The 27,405-nt window shown below is 39.6% G+C and overlaps 1 protein-coding gene across 1 annotated transcript; it reads left to right on the top strand.

Moving 5' to 3' along the window:
• Positions 1-2,753: 2,753 nt before the first annotated feature.
• st8sia3 (ST8 alpha-N-acetyl-neuraminide alpha-2,8-sialyltransferase 3) lies at positions 2,754-27,165 on the top strand. The gene is made up of 4 exons (XM_082538339.1): positions 2,754-5,015; positions 18,497-18,616; positions 19,924-20,481; positions 22,711-27,165. The coding sequence occupies exons 1-4, from the start codon at positions 4,762-4,764 to the stop codon at positions 22,991-22,993; spliced, it is 1,215 nt and encodes a 404-aa protein (XP_082394465.1). The 5' UTR covers positions 2,754-4,761; the 3' UTR covers positions 22,994-27,165.
• Positions 27,166-27,405: the final 240 nt, after the last annotated feature.

Genomic DNA, 27,405 nt, shown 5'->3' with positions numbered 1-27,405 from the left:
GGTGCAGGGAAGTAAAAAGATATCAATGGAAAAGCATAATACAGTGCTGTGCAGTGAAATAAAGTGATGTTAAGGGCTCACTAATATAGCAAGCGGCAACCTCTGATGCTGAAAATTTGAGTGGCGAATACAGCAGTTCCTCTAACAGCCACTTGACGCTGGTTCCAAAAGGGAGTTGGTCTCCACAGACCCCCATGTTGAAATGTACAGCAGAAATAAACACATTGATTGGTTGCCAAAAAAAAAAATCTTCGTTTCTATGGATTGTTTATCCCTTCTTAAAATCTTTTTTTTTTTAAAGAAGTTTGATGCTGGTGAAGCTTAAAGTTCAGTTTGGGGCTGCTGATAGATTCAAAGTGCCTTACCCTACAGGTAATATCACTTCATTAGTCTGTATAAAATATGTCATTTCTTCTTTACTAATGTGATGTGTCTGTTGGCACGTTGTAATCATTATTTTTTTGTCAGCAAAAATAAAAAAACCAAAAAACTGGCAGTGGGTAGTTTAGGTGTGGAACATGAATACACCATTTATAGTATACTTCTAATATTTAGTTTTTCTGTATCTTTTTAATAGGAAATTAAATATTTAAAATTATTAATTAAAGTATTTCAGTGGAATTGTACTTGGTCTTTTTTCCCCCAATCAGATGGATGACCTCCTTTTTAACACTGCCTGGATCTCTCTGTGTCTCCCTCTCTGCTTTATGTCCTATCAGGCTTCAATAGCAGTATAAAGGTCACTGCTGAAATGCCAGCAGCCATGTCAGCCAGTCTTTCTCTCTGTGTGATGGCTTTGTGGAGCCTCATCTAATCTTTCTTTGTTTCGGTGGAAAATAATTGACATGGAGGAATCCCTAATCTTTGTTTCTTTACTTCTGTCTAGAGGAGGTGATCTTAAACCAGTCTTTACACTATGTCTGTAATCCTATAAGGCTGCGCTGAAATGTGGATAAAGAGATAGCATGATCTGCTATTAACTGCATGATTCAGTTAAAAAAAAAATTCCTTATTTAGCTTAAACTGGGCCTTACATAAACACATTATCTGAACCTACCACGTTTAATGTGATCATGCACCACCTATCTATCGGAAAGAAAATATTAAATTAACAGGCCTGCTTTAACAACCTCAAAGTTATTCAGTGATTCGACTATTACACACACATTACTGACTATATTTCAGCATTGGGTGTTTGATCATTTCCTGTTTTCTCTGACTTTGACAGTATCGCACGTGCCTCGCTTTGAGTTTTGCTTCCTTTCTAGACCTGTTTTTCTTTTTTGTCATTGTCAAGTTGCCTTTGTGCATATCTGTGTTTTTATTTATTCACCAGCTTGATTGTGACTTCCTTTTTCTTGGAACAGTGATTAAAACTTGCCTTTTGTTAGTCAACACATTGCTTCATCTTTTTTGTGACACAGTCACAGCTTTTTCTTTAGTGAACTGTAAATACCTTTTAAATCAGTTAATAAAAACCTCACAATCTTGATTTACAGAGCTTATATGAATGTGTTCTTACTGAAAAACAACACCTCAGTAGAATATTTTTTATCACCGCAGTGTAATATAAAGATTTGTATCAGTTCTGTTGATTGTTTTCTTGAACCATCAGATGTTGCGTTGCTATGGGAGGGTTTCCTGTGTTTCTTTCATCAAAGAAGTTTATCTTCTGCAAAAAAGAAGCAACAAAGGAAGCTCTGGAGCACCTTTCTTTGCTAATTATTACACTCTGCCTGCATTAAAAACCCACGTTTGTTCAACACAGTGGTTTGGATGACTTCTGCATCATGGAGGAATGGAAACATTTGTGCTGACTTAATCTCAATTCCGTCAACAGCAATGACAAGACCCTCTGACAGTAATATAAACAGCTAGCACCGACCAGCTCCTACTCTGGCTACCATGCAGATTATTCTGACTCACTTCACTCAGCTCGAAACCTTAAAAAAAAATATTTCAGTTGCACCCCAGCTTTTTTGTTCTGAACATTCTTGAGACCATTTTCCTCTGAAAATGTGTTAAATTAAAATAACAATACCTACATTAAGATCAAATTTTGTGCAGATACATACCAGTACAAGTGACCAAGCTCATACAGTCATCCTCAATAAAAAGGTTTCACAATCACACTCATACTTATTAATCTTTGTCTCTCTTCCACAATAGGTCTTCTATCCTGTCTTCCTTCTCTCACATCAACTGGTAATATAGTTCTTGTATAGAACGTGTAATACAGTGGAGTATAGTACTTCTGTAGTCTTTGCACTATTTTTTTTTTATCTGTGCGCACATTCTTTGTTCTTTATGTGCATATTAAATGTTTGCATTTGCACTATTTTTTTTATGCCTTGCACATCCGGAGATGCCAAAGTAATTTAGTTGTTTTGGTTGATTTTTGATTGTCATACCTTCTTTTGGGTTCTGGAAAGCACTTTGTAGCTTAAGGATAACTATTATTATTATTATTATTATTATCAGTAGTAGTAGTAGTAGTAGTGTAACATCCTAACATATTACAGTTTGAATAGTACTCACTATAGTGCTCTGAAACAGAATTTCAAAATATGCAAAATGTAAAATGTTTTGTGTAAAGGCTTCCTCAATCTCAGCTGACTGCAGGTTTCTCCAACCTTATAAACAGTATATTTGCACAATGCCTGAAACTAGCCCACTGAATTATTACATTTATTACATTTAAAAGCTGATGTGTACCATAAACCTACACATACGGATCAGTATTTAAGGTTTGACTCTAATCATCCACTGGAGCATAAACTGAGTGTCATCAGGACGCTACAACACAGAGCGAACACCATCCCCACTGACAGAGAGACAGCGGCCAGGGAAGCAGAAGAACAGCACATCAAGAAGGCCCTGAGTAAATGTGGTTATCCCAGCTGGACTTTTGTCAAAGCTGGGAAGGTGCCTAAAGAAAGCTCCAACCAATCCAGGAGAGAAGGACAACCGCGGCCTAAGTGAAAACCTGTAATGATCCCATGTGTCAGGAGTATCAGAACAGCTGAGACACACTTTTTCTAAAACTGCAGCTGTGTGTTTTTATGCGTCTCTGTAGCTTTTAAACCCCAAAACACGCTGCGCCAAAAATTGGTCCACCCCAAGGATCGGGTCCCCGACACAAACAGAGTAACATAGTGTACGCTGTGAAGTGCCAGGAGGATTGCCAGGAATTATATATCAAGGAAACCAAACAACCTCTGGTGAAGCGGATGACACAACACAGAAAAGCCACCTCGTCAGGCCAGGACTCTGCAGTCTATTCACACCTTCAGGCCAGTGGACACTCTTTCAAGGATGAGGATGTGCACATCCTGGACAGGGAGGAACGCTGGTTTAAGCGCGGAGTCAAGGAGGCCATTTACATGAAAAGGGAAAGACCATCTCTGAATCGAGGAGGGGGCCTAAGGGTACATCTGTCAACATCTTATAATGCTGTGATTGCAGCCATTCCCCAACTCTCTGTGAACGGTACTCATGGCCTTTGATCAGTGGTCTTTGATCAATGGTTATGACAACTTGCATATTTATGATCAAGGAACTGACCTCACAGCCCATTGTTCCTTCAGTGGGCTGGTTTTAGATATTGTGGAAATGTACTGTTTATAAGATTGGGGAAACCTGCAGTCAGCTGAGACTGAAGAAGTCACTTGGATTATCACGAAACGTTTCTCCCACTGAAAACGTCCAGATGAAGAGAATGAGCCTTTTGGGATTCATGTCATAAGGTTTCTAAAGTAGCCATGCATCATGCGGTCCTGCATATGACCATGTGTCAGAAAAGGAAATTAAAACTCCCAGTGATGCATTTAGAAACTTAGGACACATTGAGTGGACAGCGAGTTCAAGTGACCCTTTGCACTGCAGCAGAGGAGAGAAGCAACACCCTCGCAGAAACTCATGAGTCACATATTCTGTTATTTAACAAATACTGAAAGTCTACGCAGCAGCAGACTAACACTCAGTCTAAACTGACGGCTGCTTTGTCACGAGCTGAAAACAGTGAAATGTTGTCACGTGTCTGCAGATCTGCGTCTATAGACAGAGCGACACATGACGCCTCAGCTGCCTCCTCTCTCCTGCTCGCTCTCTCTCCGCATCTCTGCCTCCATCAGGACACGGAGCTCCGCCTCGGATGCTGCTGGAACTGTTTATCTGATTACCAGATACACGAGCTGCGCTTCCTTAAAGCGACACCCTGGCCTTAACTAATTACACTGCCAGAGAGAAAGAGAAAGAAGGAGAAGAGGAGAGAGAGACGCCGAGGATGCAGTGCCCACCTCCTCCCTGCAGGATGCCGCGAGCCGCCGCTTCATCTCCTGCCTCGAGGTTATGAACTGTAATCTGACCCTGCACGCCAGCAGGAAGACCCCCTCCTCTTCCTCCTCCTCCCCCCTCCTCTCCATCCTGGGATACATCCACGATCAGTGTGTCACGCGGGTTTTTCTTCCGCTTTCTCTCTGCATCACTCTCAGCTGATGAAACTGGCAGCAAACGCGCGTCCCTACAGCCTGCACGGCATCTATGGAAGGCGTTTTTAGGTCCGCGTGTGAGCGTCCTCTCTGCTGTGCTGGCGGCCTTCCTGTGTTTCTGCACTCCTGTTTCGCCGCTGGTACTTTTCCGCTCGCACGCAGCAGATGAAACCCCGACTCCCTGCCTCTGCGCTTCCTCCCCGCGTGGGCTCTGAGACCTGCGTCAAGCGCGCCTCGTCCTCTCCGCGCCCCCGCCGTCGCCGTGCCGCTGATGCGGTGCGCCTGGGTGCTCGCTTTCTCCTCGTCCTGGCCGGTTCCTGATCCTCTGGGCCGGAGGGCCAGCCTCCTCCATCGGGGCAGGATGGTACGGTTTGTGAGCGCGCTGGGGCTCGTCATATTCAGCGTGGCGCTGCTCATCCTGTCTCTCATCAGCTATGTCTCCATCAAGAAGGACTTCCTGTTCAGCACCCCGAGATATGGACACAACGGCGGACCCAGGATGTACATGTTCCACGCGGGGTTTCGGTGAGTCCAGGCCAGAATGTGGACCTGCAGGTTGTTTGGATCGCAGCAGCTGAGTGTTTGCTTTTTATCTTTGCATCAGTAGGAAACCGTTTTTTGGCGTTGGTCACACTCAGGCGAAGGCCTCTCTGCTGGGTGAGGCCTGCCTGCTTTTTCATTTTTTACTCAAGCTCATTTCCATAATTTACACTCAAGAATGTCCAGAAGTATGTGGACACCACATTCCCGTAAATAGCCTACATTGTAAATGTAAACAATGTCCACGAATTTAAAGTTGAATTAATACACTTAAACATCTTTGAACCTTAACCTTCTCACTCATTTTTGTGTCCACACACTTGAGCTTTAAATGTTTCATTTCATTTTTTTCTGAGTAATGAATAACTGCAGTTTTTATGACTTCCTCTTTGGGTTCAGTAATTTAGTAAATCTGTGCAGTGGGTCTTATTCAGAGGGGAAGCATTTAAAACAGTGTAACCAAGGAGGAAGTGCTAAAATCTGCTGTTCCTCCTACTTAAGTAACTGCTGACTTTGGAGTCAGTCTGCTTAAGGAAAGACTCCAGTCTTTTCGGTTTTGCTAAAGTAATAACTCCAGTAAGGACATTGTTAAAGACACGAGAAACAAAACTCTTATAATGACTCAGCAGTCTCAGAGAGTGTCCATGTTGTTGTTCAAAACTGTAGCTGTGTGTATTAATGTAAGGAATTCAAATTAAAGAAGATACTCTAACTCACCCGGGTGACCTTTACTTAGTTTTTGAAACATGTTGTACTTCTTAAGTCTAGCTTGTCTTGCACTTTTTTCTGGTTTAGACTTGAGATCCTGATTTACAGTGACGGAAAACCACAGTGTTAAAGCATACAGTTATACAACCCCAATTCCTCAAAAGTTGTGAATCTGTGTAAAGTGTAAATAAAAAAATAATAACATGATTTACAAATCTCATAAACACAAATCTAATCTAATGTTTAAACTGATCCAAGACTGGATAAGAAACATATTAGCTCATTTTGAATTTGATGGAAGGAACATGTCTCATGGTCATGCTTAACTCTGTAGCATCCCCACTACTTTTAACATTGGTCTGTAACTGTCTGGGAACTGACATTCCATATGTCAGTTCCCAGACAGTTACAGACCAATGTTAAAACATCCATCCATCCATCCATCCATCCATCCATCCATCCATCCATCCATCCATCCATCCATCAATCAGGTGACAGTATTCCAGACATATTTTTCTCCAGCCACAGTTTCTCCTGTGGATCCTGGGGTGCTCCCCGGCCAGACGCAAAATATAATCTCTCCAGAAGGTTTTAGGACTACCCTGGGTTTTCACCCCAGTGCCCAGGAGGCATCCTATTGAGATGCCATACCCACCTTAGCCAGTACCTTCTGACATGGAGCAGCCGCTGTACTTAAGATTCTTCTGGAAGTCTGAACCTCTTACCTTTCTGTCACCTGACTATAATATCCCAAGATACTTGAACTTCCTTGCAACTCCCTTGCTTGAGGCAACTTCTCAGTTTTGGGTTTTATAAACTGCTCTCACCTTTTCTGTTTTGTCTCTTATGTGATAAGATTAATGCCACTTATGTCTGACAGTCAGCACAGGAAACAGCTGACATATCTCCCTAAAGTTGAAAAAAACAAACAAAAACAAAACCCACATGAGATCCATAACGAATATATTTATATAACTGAAAAGAGAACATCTATCTCTATGTGAAAGAACAGGAGCATGACTTCCTCTCTCTTCTGTTAAATTTCCAGGAAGTCAAGGCTACAGTTTCTAGCACCTGTTTAACAAAAATAGCAGCATGCTCTTCCTCCAAAATCTAAAATTATTTTCACTACAGATGTTGCTACAGATTAAATTTATAGCCTCCCGTTTCCCCGTCTTCATTCTAAGGTCAACTAAACTAAGAAAAGTCGAAACGGGGTCCACAGGCCCACACAGCGTGGTACATCCTGTTTACTGCTAATGCTACGCCTGTACTTGCAAGTGCAGGTGGGACTTCTGTATCACCCCCTGATTAGGTGAAAACAGATGATGGTGGCAATTTGATCAAAACACTGCAGAGTTGGTTCAGCTTAACATTTTCTATCAAAGTGTCCGTTTGTTATTGATCAATTTGCAGTTAATACACCGTAGAATGACACTGACTGCTTCCTAACTCATCACTGGTGGAAGACGTTTTTTCCCCCACTGAATAAGGAGACAGCTTTGTCCTAATAAACCGATCTAAATGTGGTACACGTCAGTGTGTTTTCCAGTCAGTGTGAGTGTGTGTCAGCCTGAAGAAAAACAGGGCATCTGTCACTTAATCCCACAGCTGTGAACTAGATCAGCACTTCTCACTCTCATTTAATTTTATAAGTTTTATTCTAATGAAGGAAGACGTACGTTTTGCTCTTATAAAAAAACCCCATTTGCATTCATCAGCCGCTTTATTACACCCAACAAACTACATGTTAATGCAAATATCTAAATCAGCCAGCTACATGTCAGCAATCCAGTGCATTTAGGCATGTAGACATAATCAAGATGACCTGCTGAAATCCAAACCAAGCATCAGAATGGTGAAGAAAGGTCATAAAGTGAATTTGAATGTGGCATGGTTTTTGTGTTGTCAGACAGGCTGGTCTGAGTATTTTAGAAAGTTCTGATCTGCTGGGATTTAACTGCACAACCATCTCTAGGGTCTGCAGAGAATGGTTTGAAAAAGAGAAAATATCCAGAGAGTGGCAGTTCTCTGGGTGAAAATACCTTGTTAATGCCAGCAGCAGAAGACAGGGTGTCACTCCTCTCAAATAATAAGAAGAATCTGAGGCTACAATTTGCACAGAATGTTAGAAAAACATTGACTTGTCTGATTAGTCTGGATTCTGTTGTGGTGTCTGGATGAAACGGTCAGAATTTAGTGTAAACAACGTGAAAATATGGATCCGACCTGTCTCTGATCAATGGTTCAGACTGATGGTGGTGATAGTAGTGGTGGAATAGTGTTGTGGATATTTTCTTGCCACACTTAGAGCCCCTCAGTATGTACTGATCATTATGTAAACGTCACAGGCCACCTGAGTATTGTTGTTTATCATGACCATCCCTTTATAAGTACAATGTACCATCTTCTGATGGCTGCTTCCAGCAGGATAACGCAAAATGTCACAAAGCTCATTTGTGCCGCAAAGAATTAAAGCAGTTCGGAAGGTAAAGGGGTGTCCAAACTACAATATCAAGGTGTACCTAATAAGGAGTGTATATTCCCAGTGTTTACGCAGGACTTCTGGCTAATATATGAACCAAAGACATCAGCGGGTTCATCATAAGTGGTTTATTTAGTCATCAGTCATTTAGACACACTCAGATTACAAAGTTCTCTCAGATTTGACCTCATCTGTCTCCAAATTCCAGGTTTTATACTAATTCTACACCAGTAATGTGTTCATTGTATAAAAGTGGCAAAATTGATGTAAATCCTCATACAAGCCAGTATTACAGCTACTGTCAGGTTTGTCTTTAAAACATTATTCCTCATAAAGACTGATTATAAACATTAAGGATTAGCTTGAGTTACATTTACTGCAGGAACTTACAGTCTAAATACAATGTAAAGTGCATTTCCACAACATTAATTCCATCAGTACAACAACATGTCATCAGTCATGTCACACTCGCTGCTCTGTAGCTTCCAAATTATCTCTCCTCCTCAGTGTTAGGCTGATCTTCCTACAGATGTTTCACATTCAGTAAGGGGGGTGGGGAGTATTTTGTGAGCCGCTGGAAAGTTTTTAAAGTGAAACATCTGTGCAGAAAGTAAAACATCCTAATAAATAAGCTGTCTCCCTACGGTGGCCCCTAGAGACAAAGCATGTACAAACTCCAAAACACTTACAAATTCCAAATAGCACACACAAACTCCAAAACACATGCAAAATCCAAAACATGTGCAAACTTCAAATCCAGGACGCTAGGGGCAGTGTTGAACTCGATTTGCAAAATAAACGGCAAGTTTGTTGCAAACACATAGGCTCTAGTCTCCCTCGCGCTTCCCAGGTTGCCTAGCAACCATGATACTAACAGCTGGAAACGTGTCATACAACTTTGTTTGACAGAAATGAAGGAGAACATTTTTTTCATTTGTTTGTTTGTTTCTACAAGAGCTTTGTGTGATTTGATAAGTATCTGAGGCTGAGACCACAGGACAGTAAAACATGATTTTTGGGCTTCATTTCTGTACTGAACAGTCATTTAAGATTAGATAGTAAATAACAATTAGCTAATGTTGTTCATGAGACTAAAGTCATATCACTTTTGTAATGTAAATATAATATGGCCAATATTATGGTTATTATATTAATCATTATTAGCTATTACAGCAGTGAACATGAACTCTGTGTCAAATACTGAGCCTCAGTACAGATTCAAGTTGCAGTTATTTACATGTCTTATCACCTTAAATCTTCACTGCCAAATTTATTTGCCACTGAAGCAGAAGGATGGCATCTGAATAAAACCTCTCTTGACATGCCTAGATGACATTAAAGCTTGGTTGGCTCTAAACTTTTTAAATTTGAATGAAAACAAAACAGATTTGTTGGTGTTTGGACCCAGTGGCCCCTGTGAGTCCTCTTCTATTGATTTAGAACCCCTGGAAGTTTATTTTAAACCTGTTGTTACTGCCCTTGGTTTTAAGTTGGACCAGTCCATTTTTATCATTTAAGGCGACTGGCAAGAGTGAAATCTTTTCTTCCTAGGCAGCACTTTGAAACCGTGATCCATGCTTTTATTTCTTCCCCTGTGGACTACTGTAATGCACTTTATGTGGGGGTCAGTCAGTTGTTACTCTGACATCTGCAGCTGGTTCAAAATGTATATTGACAGTGCATATATAGGTGTATCATATATAAGAGACAAATGTTGTTCCTTCAGTATGTTGGCATTACTAAATTTGGCTCAATGCTTACATACATGTGTAAAAAGAAAATGTAAAAGCTGTGATAACTGTTTCTGATAGAATGAAGAGTAGACTGATATATGAAATATTCCTTTGAGAAAATCAGACCATGTCATAACTGCTTTAAGTCATACAGAATAGATATCAGAGCCTTAAACAGGCTGAATTCTGCTAAATGGTTCAAACTGGGCAGAAAGTCTACAAACACATAACATCCTTACAGAATATGATGTAACACTATAGATCAACTTACCTCAGAATATATAAAGCATATAAACAATTACAGCAATATGATGCAACAAACACAGCAGTGCTACTAATCCAAAATACTCAAAGCTTCATAGAACTGGAACAAACATTTATTTTTAGTTCCATTCTGCTGCTGATACATACTTTAGGTTTCTGAACATTAAACTTGTTGCTGCCTTTCATAGTGTGTAACCTGAAGGCCCTGAGTACTTTCTCCCACACTGAAAGCACTGGAATGATAAAATTATTTGAACATTACCTAATAAGAATGATTCAGGACAGACAATTAGTTATGTTAAACTTTCCTAGCAGTCCTTCAAAAACAGGGAACAGTCTGTCTATTCTCTCCAACTGTCAGCTGCTGCTGGCTCTTCCTCCTCCTCTTCCTCACACACTGTTGAGTTTGTCCTGGTGGATCATCAGGGGTGCAAAGCCTCACAGATGATGTGCAGCAGTGGGTCCCTCAGTCTGTCCTCACTCTGGACACTTGCAGGTGTCACACATAGAAATCAAATGTGTGATAAGCTGCAGGATTCAAACACAAGTGTAACTTATAAACACATGTTCATACTTTTATTCCACAATCAGAGAGAAAGAAACAGAGAGAGAGTGCAGGACAGACAGACAGGTGACAGTCTCAGGTGTACACACTGCTACAATACAGCACAAAAGAAGGAGGATTTAGTGTTTGTGTTATTACGAGTGCTAAACAAGAACAGTGCCCAGATGGTACAGTGGACACATGTGTGACTCCTGTGATTAAAGCATCTTTCTTTCAGCTTAACGAGTGAACCGTCAGCTGACTGACATGACTGACTTTAATTACGCATAAAATCATCAGATTCTCTGTAAGATTAAAGTCAGCTATTGAACGGCGTATATTTTGAAGTAAAGGCTTTAAAACCAAGTTAGTACAAACATCGCTAATGTCACATAACTTTCCCGACATGTTGCCAACAGTAATGTTTTAATGTTCATCATTATAAAAACATTTGCGCTTAAATAAGTGACATAATATTCAGTACTTACTTCTGAAAGTTTACTCTTCGTCCGCTCCGCTTCCGCCGTTTTTTTTCCGGCAAAATTATCCACACCACCGCCGCGCTATGAAGTCTGGGATATGTTGGGCCATGAAGGCTACACCGACCCATCCTTAAAATTCAGGGGAATTAAGGATACATTTGAGGGCCGCATTTCGAGCAGCCTTTGAATTGGGACAGCCTTCGTCGTGTTGCTGTGACGTAATCGGCCTTAAAATGCGACCTTTAAGGCTGCAGACCCCAAATCCGGTCATTGGTACTTCCTGGCTTGTGTAGTTACTAGGTAGCAAAAGCTCAACACTGCTCCTAGCGTCCTGGAGCACTTCCGTTGTGTTTTGGGGTTTGCATGTGTTTTGGAGTTTGCGCGTGTTTCGGGGGTTTGCACGTGTTTTGGAGTTTGTAAGTGTTTTGTATTTTGTACGTGTTTTGGATTTTGCATGTTTTTTGTATTTTGTAAGTGTTTTGGAGCTTGCATGTGTTTTGGAGTTTGTAAGTGTTTTGGAGTTTGTAAGTGTTTTGGAGTTTGTACATGCTTTGTCTCTAGGGGCCACCGTAGGGTCTCCTGTATACAGTGCTTAACACATTCATTAAACCACCAACAAATGTAAAGTTTATACCACAGCTGCCCTAAATTGTCAGTAGTGGTAATTACCAAAAATCATTTTTATATTTCTGATACCATCAATACACCTGTGTGCACAAGCTGTTAATCAAAATTATATTTTTAATTCTAAAATATTATTATTGCTATCCCTGAAATTTCAAATGTACACCTAAAAATAGTAAAGCACATTATTATTATTTTATCAAGATTACAGTTTTACTTGATTACTTACTTCCTGAAAAGAAAAAAATGTTTTAGTGGTTGAATGTTATTTGTGATTAATTTGGAATTTTTCAGAGAGATCGGCCATAAAAAAAAAATTCAAATAATTTTTTTTAGTTTTAAACAAGTTTTTGAAATATCACACACACACACACACACACACACACACACACACACACACACACACACACACACACACACGCTTTGTCCAAATATTTATAGTGTTCTGTTTGAAAACTGCATTTGAAAGCACAATTTCCTTTTAGCATTAGTTGTGATGCAAAAGTACAGAAACTTTGCTCATAAAAAAGTGAAGTGAAAAAACCTGAGATTAACTTGGGGGATGTCCCCTTCCAGGTCATCTCTTTGTGCAGCTTTGCACAGCTTCCTGCATAGCTCCTTTCCATTTTTCACCATTCACTCGTCTTAGATTTGATGATTAGAGCTAAAACTCTACCTCCGACCCCATGAACACAAAGTGGTCCACACAGCCCAGACCTTGGAGGTGGCCAGGTGTGCTCAGTTTTCTAAACTGGATTCCCAGCAACTTTAGCGACTTATGTTTCATGTTTTGATTGGTTCCTTAAACTTTCCTTTCAGCCTGTTGTGTGGCAGGTCTCATCTGTAGACACTGGAGATGTGGTGTGGTTTGCTTCCAATCAGTCACACTGGCACCACCTGGGCCCAGTCTAACAGTGCTATAAGCCCTCAGTGTGGTTCTCCTCCCTCAGCCACCTTTTGGATGTTGTTTGGTCTTTTATTTGATTTTCTACACTACACCATACACCATTTCTTTACTCAAGCAATCATTTATACCACTGATTGCATTGATTACACACACCAGTTCAAGTTCTTTCCTTGTTTCCTAAATTTGAAATAGTTTAATTGGCATTTGTGTGCATCCCCCTTGTGAGATTTCACACCAATGCTGGAGAACTAGAGCCCATACAAGTAGCAAACAAAAACCTGGATGATATCGAGGACTACCACAACAGTGGCCTGGCCAGCAGTTGGTGTGGACCGGGGATGGCTGGTCAGCAGCTACTGATTGACAGACCTGATGGATAAAAATATAACTAAGAAAGAATGATAAAAAAGTCACCAAATATACAAGTGTGTGTGAAACAATGAACCACAGTCTAATGCACTTAAAAAGGTGTTGACATTTTTCTGTCCAGTCACGCAGCAGACAGTCATTTATCTTAGAATATGAACAGAAAACATCAGGAGCTGCTTTTCACAAAGACTGATGGCAGAAATCACCTGTGCTAAAAAAAAAAAAAAAGGAAGAAGAAGCAGGTTTTAGTAGGGACAGTGCAGCTGAGCTCCACAGAAATCTGTAAATCTTTGCTGTCCGACATGTTGGGTCATGTGCGATGTTCAAACAGCGCAGGTCTGATGAGGGCTCTGTAGGCCGGCCGGCCGTCCTTGGCTGATTTGATTTACAACACGAGTGCCGCATTCATTTTCCTCCCGCCTGTAATAATTTTCCCCCTCGCTTGCTACCATCGCAGGCCAAGGTTATGCTCAGAGTGAGTTAGATGTGGAGCAGAGCAGCATTTTTAAAAGAAAGCAGTTTGTTAGTGGACAAGTTTCTTGTCATGTTGTTGCAGCGTGAGCCCTAATTTATCATCAGGAACTTGGTGATTGCTCTGATCACTGTGCAGCCATATTGGATGGAGAAGGTTTTAGTCCATGTCATGGACTTTCTGCCTGCCAATCAATATTACAATTCAAATGATATTAGTTATCTTTGCTGTTATATCTTAATCAGGAAGAAAATGTCACTAGTTTCTCATTGCTTTCTTTCTGAAGAGGAATGAAAGCAATGCCACAGCTTCTGAAAGTAAATCATGCTGATGAGCTGTTTTGTTAAGATATAAATAATCTCAAGGTTTCAAGCTATCTCTCAAATCACCTGCTTTGTATACAGTAACAAACATAGCTAGATGCAGGGAGCTATAGTTATGGAGCTTTTCTTTTTTTGCATAGTCTCTACATGTGATGTAATCTCAACCAAGAGCTATCTCACTCAAAACCACATGTACCACCAGCCTCTTAGTTGTACTCGCTGAAACATCAGAGGGTTAAAAACATCTTTCAGACTCTTGTAACCGATCCATTTTGCCAATGCGGAAGTTTCTTAGAAAAAAAAAAGTACCGCTGTTCTTGATTGAAAATGCCTGTTTTCACTTTCCCATTACAGTGAAAGTATTTTGTTTAAATCTGTGCTTTGTTGTGTGTGATGACTGGAGGTCTTCTTATTTTTGATACTGCTGTCACAGTTATAAATGTGCTGTTGAGCCATTTAGATGATTTGCGGTGAGTATTTGAAACGCACTATAGCCTCTGCATGCCTGGTCTCCAGCTCCAAAGTGGTGGGTGTCATTTGAAATGTCAATGAAGAACGAGTGAGTTATTTATCTTTTCTTTTTGTTTCACGCCCCTCCTGCAGTGAGAGGCCACCTCGCAAACCCGACCTGAGGTGAATAAAGAGTGCTGATGCTAAAAACGGAAGGATGCAGTGCAAGCCTTTCTTTTTTTATATCCGGGTTTATGTCAATCACATATGTATCAAATGGGTATATGTATGTCAGTCGACTGCTGTTAAAGCTTGACCTGCCAGCCTACTTACCATCTTTCAAGTCAAATCAAAATTAAGATCACGAATGCTCACTTGAGCCCTGTTAATGTTGTGGTGCTGAATTTGACATGGCATGAAGAAATGTACCATATATATATATATATATATATATATATATATATATATATATATATATATATATATATATATATATATATATATATAATTAGATGTATATTTGTATATTGTAACCTTACTCAGTTTAAGCAGAGGTTGCAAAATGATTCAGCATTTCATTGTAATCTGTGAGCATTATAATTTGAGCATACACAGCTAAATACATTCAAAAATAAGAAGTCTTACATACAAGCTTAGATCCTTTCCAACCTCCAGTTTGTAGAGCTTTAATGGTAAAAATTGTATTTCATGCTGATTCAGATTCAACTCCTAAACTGCAAAAAATGTCTGCAAAAATGTCAGATGCTACAGCAACGCCTGAGTTGCACAGACATAATAGAGGCCGAGCCACCAGTTCATTAGGGGAAAATGTGCATTCTCTAATTGGTGGCAAGTGACTAGGTGGCGGCAAAGAACTTCGTTATGATTGCTTTAGTTGCTAGCAGATTGTTGCCTGTAGTTTGCATGAAAGATGCCAACTTTTATAACTTTTATAACCTTTGGGGTTATGTCAGAAAGGATATCTGGTTTTAAAGTCTAACAAAACAAATATGCAGAGCTACCTTGTGCTAATCTTGTGTTGCACTGTCTAGCTTCACTGCTGCTCAGAGAGTAGTTGGCAAGTGTTTGCAGACAGGTTGGTGTCTTCCATTCAAACTACAGGCAACCATCTGCTAGTGAAGAAAGCAGTCATAAGCTGTGTCCCAAAACGTAGGCTGCATCCTTCGGAGGCCACATTTGAAGGCCAATTACGTGACAGCCAGGCGACGAAGGCTGTCCCAATTCGTCGACTGCTTCAAATACGGCTCACAAATGCGTCCTTCATTTCCCCAAATTTGAAGGATGGGTCGGGTGTGTCCTTCGTGGCCCACCATATCCCAGAATAAATAGCACGGCTCAGCCAATTTCAGTTTCCAACAATGGCGGCTGCTACTAAGTTTTAATATTACTCTTATTGCTCTTTCTGGGTCACAAAATAAACTTTTAACATATTTTCAGACGAGAAAGTAGCCATGTAAACTTCAAATATCTGCTTGGTTTATCAAGACATCGCATATTTGCAAAAGTGCTCCGACATTTTCGGAGACGTCTTTTACCCACCTGCTTGATAGCTAGCCGGGGGGTTCAATGGTCACTCGAGCCGGCAAGAGCAGCGGACTCCCAGCTTCATCGTTTTCAGACCCTGCTGTCTTTCACTACTCAGGTTAAACATGATATATAAGTCACTCGGATAACTTAAAAATGTAATTTTTTTTGAAGGCTAGACCGTCCCATTTCACAGCCTCGCACTTCCGGCCTTCTCGGTCTTCGAAGGACCCGGCCCAGGCTGGGTCCTCCGAAGGATGCGGCCTACGTTTTGTGACACAGCTATAGACTTTCAAAAATCTCAAGCAAACTCCATGCCAACTGGTCAGGGAGTGCATATTTTCCCCTAGCAACCAGTCATTACTGGCTTGCCTGGTAGGACAGTCCAAGTTACCTCTGTTGCTTTCTGGACTGTCCTAATGCAGTCACCTGCACGAACCTGGTTCTTCATGGAGGATAAACATCAAGGACTTCAAACAGTATTTGATCAACTATTATTTGCCTATGTCATACTAGAGACCTAAAATCTTGACATTTTGAAGTTTAGTCTGTGGCAGGAAACTAGTCTTAATGACTCAGTTTTCCCAGACAGGGATTAAGCCTTGGAATAAAACTTTCCAGTGGAGACCTTCATTGAATTTTTGTTTTAGTCTAGGCTTAATTCACTATATACAAAATGTCGAGTTTTCATTGCAAAAACCCGGTGTATAGAAATTCTTTTAAAATACTTACCTGATGAATCTCTTTGTTGAGTCTAGGTTTTATTACAAATGTTCAGGACGATTATCATTACCGAGAAATTAAAGTTGGGCCTTCTTGCACTGCAAATAAAAATGTTCATCTTAACACGTTTGTTTTGTCATTGATGTGAATCAGTGTTTTAAAAGCATCCCAAACACAGACACAGTGAATGAAACTGTATTAGGCTGAACAGTCAATATTTCCTCAATGTCACTATGAATAACTTGTTAAGATGGACAGAGTTGATGCAACTGTTTGGCCTTATTGCTCATTTTTCCACAGAATCCCGAAGAGTCTATTCTTTGACTAAACCAGATTCGCATGCAGGAAAGAGACTGAAAGTCTGCATTTACATTGAGCTGAGTGTAAATGAATGAGCTGTTTTTCACTGCAGCTGATTTCCAAATGAACAGAATGATAGATATTTGCAAAATGGCTCTTTAAAGTCTTGCACATTTCAGTAAGTTTCTTTTGGAAGCATTTTAGCTTTGTGGAGAAAAAGACAAAATCTGATTTATGAATGGAGAGTTCCCATCTACAGTTCCTGTCTTATTTATATTTTCATGTAATAGTTTTAGCCATATTGTTTTTGTTACTTTTATTAAAACATCACTGTAAAGAAGTTGTGAAAAAACACCAGCTGACAATCAGACAGGTTTTTAAACAATTCAGCATTTTTGGTTCCAGGTATTTGCCCAACTAAATATCATTGAGTATTTGTGGCTGTAGCAAGAAAGGCTGGCATGCATGCTGCATGCACGAGGTGCGATCAAAAGATGCTTGGCCATATCAGTGCAGTCCCTACTCATTAACTGGACTACTGGCCAGATTTGCATCCCTGCAACTTCATCTTTCTTAAACTTTCTTAAAAATGCAAATAAAAGTGGAATGACTAAAGTTTTGACACAGTGGAAGAAATCAAGTGCTTATTGTAGAAGGAGTCATGCTGACCTTGATGGAAAGATTGTTCAAATTTGATTTTTATTGACTACCTTAGAACTTTCTGATCACACCTCACATACTTTGTGCAAGAAGACATAACGACATAACAGTGCAAGAAGCTGCTTCTCTGGATGGGCTCCAACTCCACCGCTTTGGACTGCTGCTAGTGACTGTAATCCATGTTCTGCTCTGCAGCTTTGGTGAGCTCAGTGTAGTGGCATCAGCTCCTTACCTTTTATGGATCACTGGGCAACACTCTGTAGTTGGTGGTATTGGACACTCTCTCTCCAGAACAGAACAACATTTACAGTCGCCAACTGCAGTTCAAGGCACTTGTCTGTGTCTGAATGGTGCTGAGGACCCACCAGAGCACAAAGCTGACCAGCATGCAAGTGTTAAATGCTATATGAAAAAAAAACAAAACTCAAAACACTTGGGCACTCATACCAGTATAATATGCATGTTTGAAAAAAAAAAAAAGATTTCTTTAATAATTAGCTTATTCTTAAAAAACACGCCTGTTGACTTCATGTAAAGATATGCACAGGATGAATATTTCTGACACACTAAAAGTGTATTTAGTATATTTATTCTCAGACTGTTGCTGTACTATTGTACAGTTTCTAGTTTTATTCAGAAGCCACTAAGCCACAGTTTTTACTACCAAATAAAAATGTGTTTATATCCTGGCTTGGTCAAAACCTGCCTGATTGCCTGACTTTTTGTTATTATGTCCATTTGATGATATTCAAAGCTGCTTAATGGTTTACCAAAAAGCTAAAATGCTTCATAAAATATTTCTAAGTGCAACTGCATGATTTACTTTTATTAAAAAGAGGACCAAGTTAATTGACATGTCTCTGCCTCCTCTGTGCAGCTCCCAGTTGGCGATGAAGTATTTGGATCCAGCTTTTACTTCTCTGACCAACGCTCTCAGCGAGGACCTGCAGAACTCATCCAAATGGAGGCACAACAGCACTGCTTTTAACCAGCAGAGGTAGAACACACACACACACACGCACACACACACACACGCACGCACGCACGCACGCACACGCACACACACACACACACACACACACACACACACACACACACACACACACACACACAAAAACTGTCTCCTGCATTGGTTTCTGATGGTCTTGAAAGCTTAACATGCTTTTAGCACTCCCAACAGCAAGTGTTAGTTGTGAAAAAGTTTGCCACATTTTTTGTGTTAGTGAAAGCTTTGGGTAGCTGTTCAGAAACACTTCACTGAATCCGAGCCCAGTATCACTTCTGTTTACTGATTGTGGACCATTTTGAAACTCTTCTGGATTAGTGCAAGATATTTTTTGCTAAATGAAAGCATGAACTTAAAATTCATCTAGTAGATTTTTCTTTGTGGATAGGGCTGCTACTGACCTATATTCTACAATACAAAAACATACAAGTCCAAGCTATGTGTAGTCATAGCGAGTCACATTAAAGTCCAGAAGTTTGATGCTAATCTAAAGAAGTTTCAAGTCTGAAGTTAGAGCATCACTTAAGTCAGTTAAGTGTTTAGTCACATTTTAAAATACATCCTCCTGCTCTAAAACTGAAGGCACTTTTCTCAACAGACTCCTAACTGTTTAGTAGAGTTCGCTATCAGCCAATGAAGATACCTTAAACCTCTTAAGATTCTTTTTAATGGCCACCAGGGGGCAATACCTGTGGTTGCAAGAAAGATTTTTGATAAGAAGTCTCCGGGAAATTGGCCTTCTGACCTGACCTCAGTAAATAGTTTCTTGATGAGTTTATGGGCTTAGTCAAATAATAGTCTCAGATTTAGGTTACTCAAGGCAATCCTACAATCATATCTGCCTCTTGCTTCTCACATTTGGCTTCAAAAGACAAAGATGGTCATTATGAAAACACTCAGATAGAGCCATCAAAGCAGGACTTTGGAACTGTGGTTGACATCATGTAGCTACATCCATTTTTTATACTATCTATGGTTACCACCAATTATCAGACCCAAATCTATTTGTGTCAAAATAGAGTTCAATGTGCCCACACAAATACAAGATACAGGGTAAGAACTCTGGTGCCAGCAAAGTGGAGGGAGGAGAGCCTTTCTTCCTGAAGATCGACTACATATCAGCTTCCAGTCCTACTGCCATCACCTTGTCTTGTTTATTTATTTTTGTCCACCTGGAACAACTCCCAGCACACTTTCGCTGCACATGCTTTTGTAGTGTTCTACCTGACTGACTTTCTCTGTGTTGTCTGTTGTAGCTAAAAAAAATCTCAACAAGGCAATATATTTCCATCTTGCAGGAAGGAGATCTCTCAGTACATCGACATACCCCACAACTTCACGCTGACTCGAGACTCAGTCCGAATCGGTCAGCTGATGCATTATGACTACTCCAGCCACAAATACGTCTTCTCCATCAGCGACAACTTTCGCTCTCTCCTCCCGGAGGTCTCACCAATCCTCAACAAGCACTATAACGTATGTGCTGTGATTGGCAACAGCGGCATCCTCACTGGCTCACGCTGTGGTCCCCAGATTGAGAAATACGACTTTGTCTTCCGCTGCAATTTTGCGCCGACTGAGATCTTTAAAAAAGATGTTGGGCGTCGCACCAACATGACGACCTTTAACCCCAGTATCCTGGAGAAATACTATAACAACTTACTAACTGTGCAGGACAGAAATAACTTCTTCCTTAGCCTGAAGAAGCTAGATGGCGCCATTCTGTGGATCCCGGCGTTTTTCTTCCACACGTCGGCCACAGTGACGAGAACGTTGGTGGACTTTTTTGTGGAGCATAAAGGTCAGCTCAAGGTCCAGCTCGCCTGGCCTGGAAACATCATGAAATATGTCAACAAGTAAGAAAAAGCAGACTATTAAAGTACATTCAGGTGTTAAATCATTAATATCTAGTACGTCATCAGTCCACATCTCCACATGTGATCACTATGTCATTAGTAGCAGTAAAACATTTTATAACTCTACTCATTAAAAATAAAGATGTATACTTAATATAAATTTGGCTGATCTCCTCTTCAGTGTCTTCTCCATGTGCACCTCTGGACCTCTTCCAGATGAGGAATTTGCACTTATATTTGTATGTCTGTGACGTACACTGTATTGTCTTCATTGTGTTATAAAAACAAAAACTCTACAACTTTAGTTTCACATTAATGAAGACTTCAAAAAGCCAAGCCGGAAGAGGAGCAGAGCTGCATAAGGAGGCAACCCTGATGGCCAAGACTGGCCAAATTAGGACTGGCCATCATTTCTGTGTGGAGTATCCTGAAGGGAATAAATGGTTAAGAAGATAGGGGGATGGTTTTAAGTCAGGAGTCTGTGTGGACAGATTTGTTTTTGAATATAACCCCCCAGTGGCCGTTAGATGAACTGCAGTTTTGGCCTTTTATTTTCTGAGGTTGTAGCTGAGTTTTTACAAATTTTGTTCTAGGGTACATATTTGTGTTCACAGTAATGAGGAAACATGTTCTTCAGTCCAACAACGCAATTTATTGATGACTTTAATAGTTTTTGGACAACAGTAGGGTTGTTGGCTGATAGATTAATTTCTGGATTTTGGTCTTTAATTGATTTGTTTGACAAGGAAATCTCCATCATCAACGTGAACATTAGGTTTACTAGATAACTTTTTTCTAAATATGTCTTGTCATTGTCATTGGTAATTATTTACCTTTTACCTATGATGATACTCACATTTCATAAGGTTGTCAAAGTGACCTGTTGAAGTTCAAACTGAGCACCAGAATGTGGAAGAAAGGTGATTTATCTGATGCTGAACGTGGCATGGCTGTTGGTACCAGACGGGCTCTGAGATTTTGGAAACTGCTGATTTGTGATTTTTTTTTCCAAACAACCATCTCTAGGGTTTCACATTATCGATAATGTTAGTAGATCAATATAGACTAAAATCTAAAGGAATGGTTCCAGTATGTTTTTGAATCTATGCCATGAAGGATTAAGGCAGTTCTGAAGGTAAAATGGGGTCCAACCCACTACTTGAATTAATCTCTGAGTTTATTGCATAGCTCATTAAGATTAACAGCTGATCAAATTCGGTGCTTTCTGCTTGTTAAAAATGGACATGCTCACAACTGGATTTCATTTCCGCCCGGTTAGCTTGGTCGTCCCTGTCTCTTAGCATTTAAAGGCTGTAGCTATTTGTGCTTTCTCTCTGTCTGTGTTTTTAAATGTCCCTCATCCACCTCAATCCTGTTTAAAGAAACTAGTAGAAACTGGCTGACACGTGGCTGTTTTGTATTGAGCTGTATTCTATATGTCAAAAGAGGAGATTTAGGCTCCAAAGCCGGATTATAAGGAAACAGCTATTTAGTGAAAGGTATGGCACACAGCTGTAACAGTGTGTGTGGAGAGAGGGGGATTTAAGTTGGGTTCTTAGTGTTGTAGTGGCAGAATAGGGCTGCCCGTACAGTAGTCTAATCTTTACCAATCCCATTAAGTCTACCTGCTCTGGAAGAATTACCACTTTTAAGCAGCTCAGACGGCTTTCAGCGCTGTAAGGACTCTTGAAGCCGCTTTTGTTTAGGCCAGTTTGGAGAGTTTCCCCCTTTGTGATTCTTCAGAGCAAAACTGCCACATTAAAGCTTCAGCAGATTATGTCCTATCAATAGAGTCCTATTTTCAGAATTTTTGGGAATGATTTCTAGAAAAAAGCAGACAAAAGTGGACAGGATGATATTCCTTTATCTCCGTTTACCAAAATTCAGGTTTTTGCCTAAACTGTTCAAAACAAGGGGGAAATAACTAGGAACAAAAGCAGGAAGTCGATGCTAAAAAGGATCAAAACACAGCAAAAACATTGCAAAAAAAGTACAAGGAACATGTCACAGATAAACTCAGTGGTTTGTTGCAAATCCTTGATTCTAATATTCTTTAATTCTAATAATCGCTTTGCATTTATTTGCCACTTAGTTATTAGGTCATAGCATTTTTCAAGTGTTTAATAGTAAAAGTGATATAATTCACTTTAAGAGTGAATAAATAAAGTTGTGAGTGCCTGAATTATTAATTTAATCTGTGACCAGTCTCTTGTCATTCATACTCCACAGCTACTGGAAAACCAAGCAGCTGTCGCCGAAGCGCCTGAGCACAGGCATTCTGATGTACACGCTGGCTTCTTCCATGTGTGACCAGATCCACCTGTACGGTTTCTGGCCCTTTGGCTGGGACCCGAACACAGGCAAAGAGCTCCCCTACCACTACTACGACAAGAAGGGCACCAAATTCACCACCAAGTGGCAGGAGTCCCACCAGCTGCCAGCCGAGTTTAAACTCCTCTACAAGATGCACACAGAAGGACTGCTGAAGCTCTCCCTCTCCCACTGTGCTTAGGGATAAAACTGTGGCAGGTACTGTGCTCCTTCAGGCTCCGATCCAGCACTTCCACTGGCCGGAATTACAGAAAGGGTGAGACAAGCAAAGTTGGGACTCCTGCCGTTTAGTCAAAGGCAACAGCTTGACTGTAAGGCTGAGTTGGTGCAGTGGAGATCAGTCTGAGATACCAGAGCAAAGGCTCGTAATCGTGTGCTCAAGATGAACTGTGACAGCTCAATAAACAAGCAGTGTGTTAATTTTCTACTGCTCATAAATCTACAGCTGAACAGCACTGCGTTTAGTTTCATTTTACCACAAAAAGGTGGACTGTCATACAAAAGCTGGTCTTCAGACGAGTGTCACAGTGCTGAATCATTTAATAGCTTTTTAATTGCAGTCGTGGTCTTTCACAGAACTAATGCAGACACATGCAACATAAAACTGCTCCATCCAGAAATGACAGCATGTAGGCCAATCAGATTCAAGCACATAGATCCAGGCATGGCAAAAAACATGATTTTGTGGCTGTTTTCAAAAATTGCAAAGTGCTGTCTTACGTTCGTTATATATTATAATAAACAGCCGTGTGGCGCTGGGGTTTGGTAAACCCTCAAACTCAGAGCTCTGACATTTTGGGGTTTTTTTTCTTTGGTTTCTTTGCTGTTTTTGGTCTGAAAACAACAATGCTGGGATCATCCGCATGTCAGGGACCACACTGACAAAGTCTGGAGGTTGGATGTATGCAGGGTCCTGACAATATCCTAGATTTTATTTTTGCACATTAGAGTCATATTAAGAAAAGAAGATGAAGCTTGATGAAGATGATGATGAGATCAGAATACACAGTATTTTGCCTTTGACCAAGATACATTATCAGTCTACATATCTTTCTGTTTTCAAAACTTCTACAGTGCCACATACAAAGGAGAACAAAAGGAGGGACCAGGTTTGGCTTTCTTTGCTCCACCTGACAGCTCCAACATCATTATCAGTCTTTCCTTTTGCCATGTCTGCTGTTGTGCTATATATATATATATAAGAACGCTCAGTCTCTATATTTAGCACAGTGAAAGGATATAGTAGATCCTACAGTAGTGCAATCGGTGCCTGGAGAAGTCTCTTTTTTGTTTATTTAAGCAGCAGGCATGATATAGTATAAACGCCCTGTGCTACAAGCACTAAAGTATGAAAAAACTTATTGCATTTGCACTTCACTCTCCAAAAACGAAGTAGTATTTTACATATATTCACTTAACTCTATCTGAGTTTGTGTCCATCTGATGAATACAAATCAATTTTTCTTTCTCCTTTTAGTCTCATTAGCTCATTCCTTATTCCCGTTTCTACCCTGCTGTTTTTATTTGTTTGTTGCGTATGAGTGGTTTGATAACCTTTGATTTCTAAAGTGAACCTACTGCTAATGTTAGAGCTATAAACAGAGTAAACCGTGGAGTTAACGTCACTTTAAAAGATCTACTTTTAAAACAAATAACTATACGTTTCATAGGGATAGTAGGGCTGAGTGATTCTTTTGAATATCATTTAGGAAAAACAAGATAATTGGATTAAGTGTTGGAGATGGAGCCAAGACGATGAAAAGAGCTACTTTGGTCAATACAATTTCTGTAGAAGTAAATTATGACAAGGTTTAGGAAAGGCTAGAAGCTCTGAAAGGCAGGTTGGTACAAAGCAGAGTTTGCTTTGCAGTCAAAAGCAATTCAATTCTCTACAACTATTTAAAATATTTAAAATTATTTATTTATTTATTAAATTAAATAAATGCATGATTCTTGAATCAATAATCACATTAAATAATCACAATTACAAACAATCCCAAATCCCAGCTGATCTGTAAAGTTCAATCACAGACTGTATTTAAATGATGGAAATTGTGACGTCACAGTTGATTAGTGCGGCAAGGAAGCTAATTTACCATATTAACTTATTTTAAAAAAAAAACAACATAAATTCAGTATAACCTGAAACTACCAACTGAGCCAAGTCATAAGAAAAGTGTTCACTTCACATGGCAAGAAAGCCGAACTGCTGAAGTTGCCCCCGACTGGCTTTTAGAAATAATGTAGATTTAAGGTACTTCTGTATGGACCCAGAAGCTACATCCAGCTTTTTTAAATGCAGTTTAAGAGTCCAGCCCAGCTAGAAAGAAATAAAAAGACATTAATTTAAGGTGACTAATAAAAAGTTAATTTAAGATGCATCAGCAAAGCTTCTTCTTCTGCTTTTACATGGAAAATAGTTCCTATTATATTTTATTCAAGTCCTCTTTGATAGAAGTTGTGGCATTGTAGTGTAGTGCCTCCTGGATGACCACACGGGGCCTCGCCTTCTCCCTTTGATGATGAAATTTAACTCACTTGAACCTTTTAGCTGCTTGTCTTTAGCATCGTGTTTTGGGCCGCGTACAATTCACCACTTTATGCCAGCAACAACGAGACTTTTTACAGACAATCAGATTGAGCCACGAAGACATTCAAGAGGGAATTAGCATTGTCAGCGCCATCGACACAATGTTAAAATTCTTGTTTGCTGTTTTGTAAAATGGGCTGTGTGGTGTTTAGATTTACCTTGTTACTCAGTAAAACAGTGAACCTGCCACAAGTGAATGGAAAGAGTTTAAAAATATAGTATAAGAATAAGATGTGTTTATATTTGTGTTTATTTATTAGTTTTTTTAAATCATGTCTAAATTTTATTTTGTGTAAAGGGACAACACTGGTAAATGTACAGGTTGTTCATTTTAGCAGGAAGACATGTGTTCCCTCTTCCATACTGTTTTTTTTTTTTTAAAGAATGACGATGATGCAAGTCCAGATATTTGACTGACCACTGGTGGGTCCATTGAGATGCTGTTATTTTGAACCTTTACTGTTAGAAAATACTAGTAAGACAATGGAGAGAGCCTGAAGTGGTTTTAACCTCAACTTATGATCAAGAATCGGTAGATTAAAGGTCGTCACTGGCACGAGACTCTGTTGCTTATCTGTTGATGTAATTGTGGAGAGTTGAGACTTTAACATTGAAATAAGATAAAGTTATTATAAAGGGGTTTTTTGTGCTTACACAACAAAGTCTTTGTTTGTCGGCTTGTTCATTGGTTTTATAAAGTATAACAAGCACAAAGATAAGACAATTAAAATATCAATTTTCTTACTGTCATTAATCCCTGTTTGTAGTTGTTACAGAAATGTGCACATTTTTCACAATATATCCCAGGAGGCACTTTTCATTTCATGGGAAAAATCCACCATCGATGTAAAAGTTTTGGCACTCTTGGCTTTCCATACATATTTGCATCCACATACTCAGGTTTTTGTGAACAGGTACAGTTGGACTAACTTCTTTAATCATTACTTCCTTGAGTGTTTTGTGGTATGTTAATCTTTTTCTCTTTTTTTGCTGTTGCTTCTGTGTATGTGTGTTTACAAATCCATCAAATACTTTTTCATTTGTAGTTAATTAGAGATGATTTAAGACACCACATGCTACATGAGAGAAATTCCATCATAAGCATGTTTTGTTTTTAGGCACATCAAATATGAATTATAATTTTTTTTTACATGCTTTTTATCTCCAAGGGAGAGTTGTGTCTTTGTGGATTTTTAATTTTTAACATTTTTTGAGTTTTGCAAAAATGAGGGAAACTGGGACTAATTTTGTAATCTGCAGCTCAATTTTTGCTGGATTTCACTTATTTTTCCTTTTAGTGTCCTAAAATTTTATTCCAGAAAGATTAAATATGATGTTTTAGGGAATTAAAGACATAGAGATTGTCGTTGTGAAGGTTATGCTATTTTCTGACTTGAGCTGAGTTTTACAAGATGTTCTCATGTTTTATTTTTGTCTTTTTTCTTCTTTCTTTTGTCATCTTTTATTTTTGTAGTGTAAAATAATAGTAAAATATCAGGTAACAGCTTTTACAGAATGTATTTTTTCGCATTGTGAATGAAACTGATGCCGGCTCCATTCACGTCCATGTCTTCAGAGACCAATGGAGGAAGATTCGTGCAGGAATAACATAAACTAGAACCACTTTTAGATATCATAAACAATATGCTGTAGATTTAATAATAAGTTTAAATCATCCAGTACTTGAAAGAAACTATATCTACTCTGTATTTATTTCATTATTTAGTCATTAAATGAATTAAATGATCAGTTTGACAATGTGAGTGGTGTCTTCTTCTCCTTTGTTTGTTAAAAAGATGAAAACATCTTTTTCCTTCCTTAGTCAGCACAAACTGAAATAATTCTAAAGCTGGAAGCTGCTGACTGTGGTGGGAAAAATAATCTCGGTTCAGAAAATGCTCAACGTTATCAGCAGTAAACACTGATTTGTCCACGTCGCACAGAGTAAAACCCGCTCAGTGACCTTTAATCTACACGAGGGAGGACACGGAGGTCCGTGTGCC

This window comes from Aulonocara stuartgranti (assembly GCF_965226115.1).
Source record: "Aulonocara stuartgranti genome assembly, chromosome: 7".
Lineage (NCBI taxonomy): Eukaryota > Metazoa > Chordata > Actinopteri > Cichliformes > Cichlidae > Aulonocara > Aulonocara stuartgranti.
Note: the sequence above shows the minus strand (reverse complement) of the source record. Positions and strands in the feature narration are given on the sequence as shown.

What these genes read in the sequence shown, in the direction of transcription:
- st8sia3 (XM_082538339.1), top strand. Translation starts at nt 4,762, where the DNA reads ATGCGGTGCGCCTGGGTGCTCGCTTTCTCCTCGTCCTGGCCGGTTCCT. An exon ending in ATGTTCCACGCGGGGTTTCG is followed by an intron (nt 5,016 to 18,496) that starts GTGAGTCCAGGC and finishes TCCTCTGTGCAG; the next exon opens with CTCCCAGTTGGCGATGAAGT. An exon ending in ATCATGAAATATGTCAACAA is followed by an intron (nt 20,482 to 22,710) that starts GTAAGAAAAAGC and finishes CATACTCCACAG; the next exon opens with CTACTGGAAAACCAAGCAGC.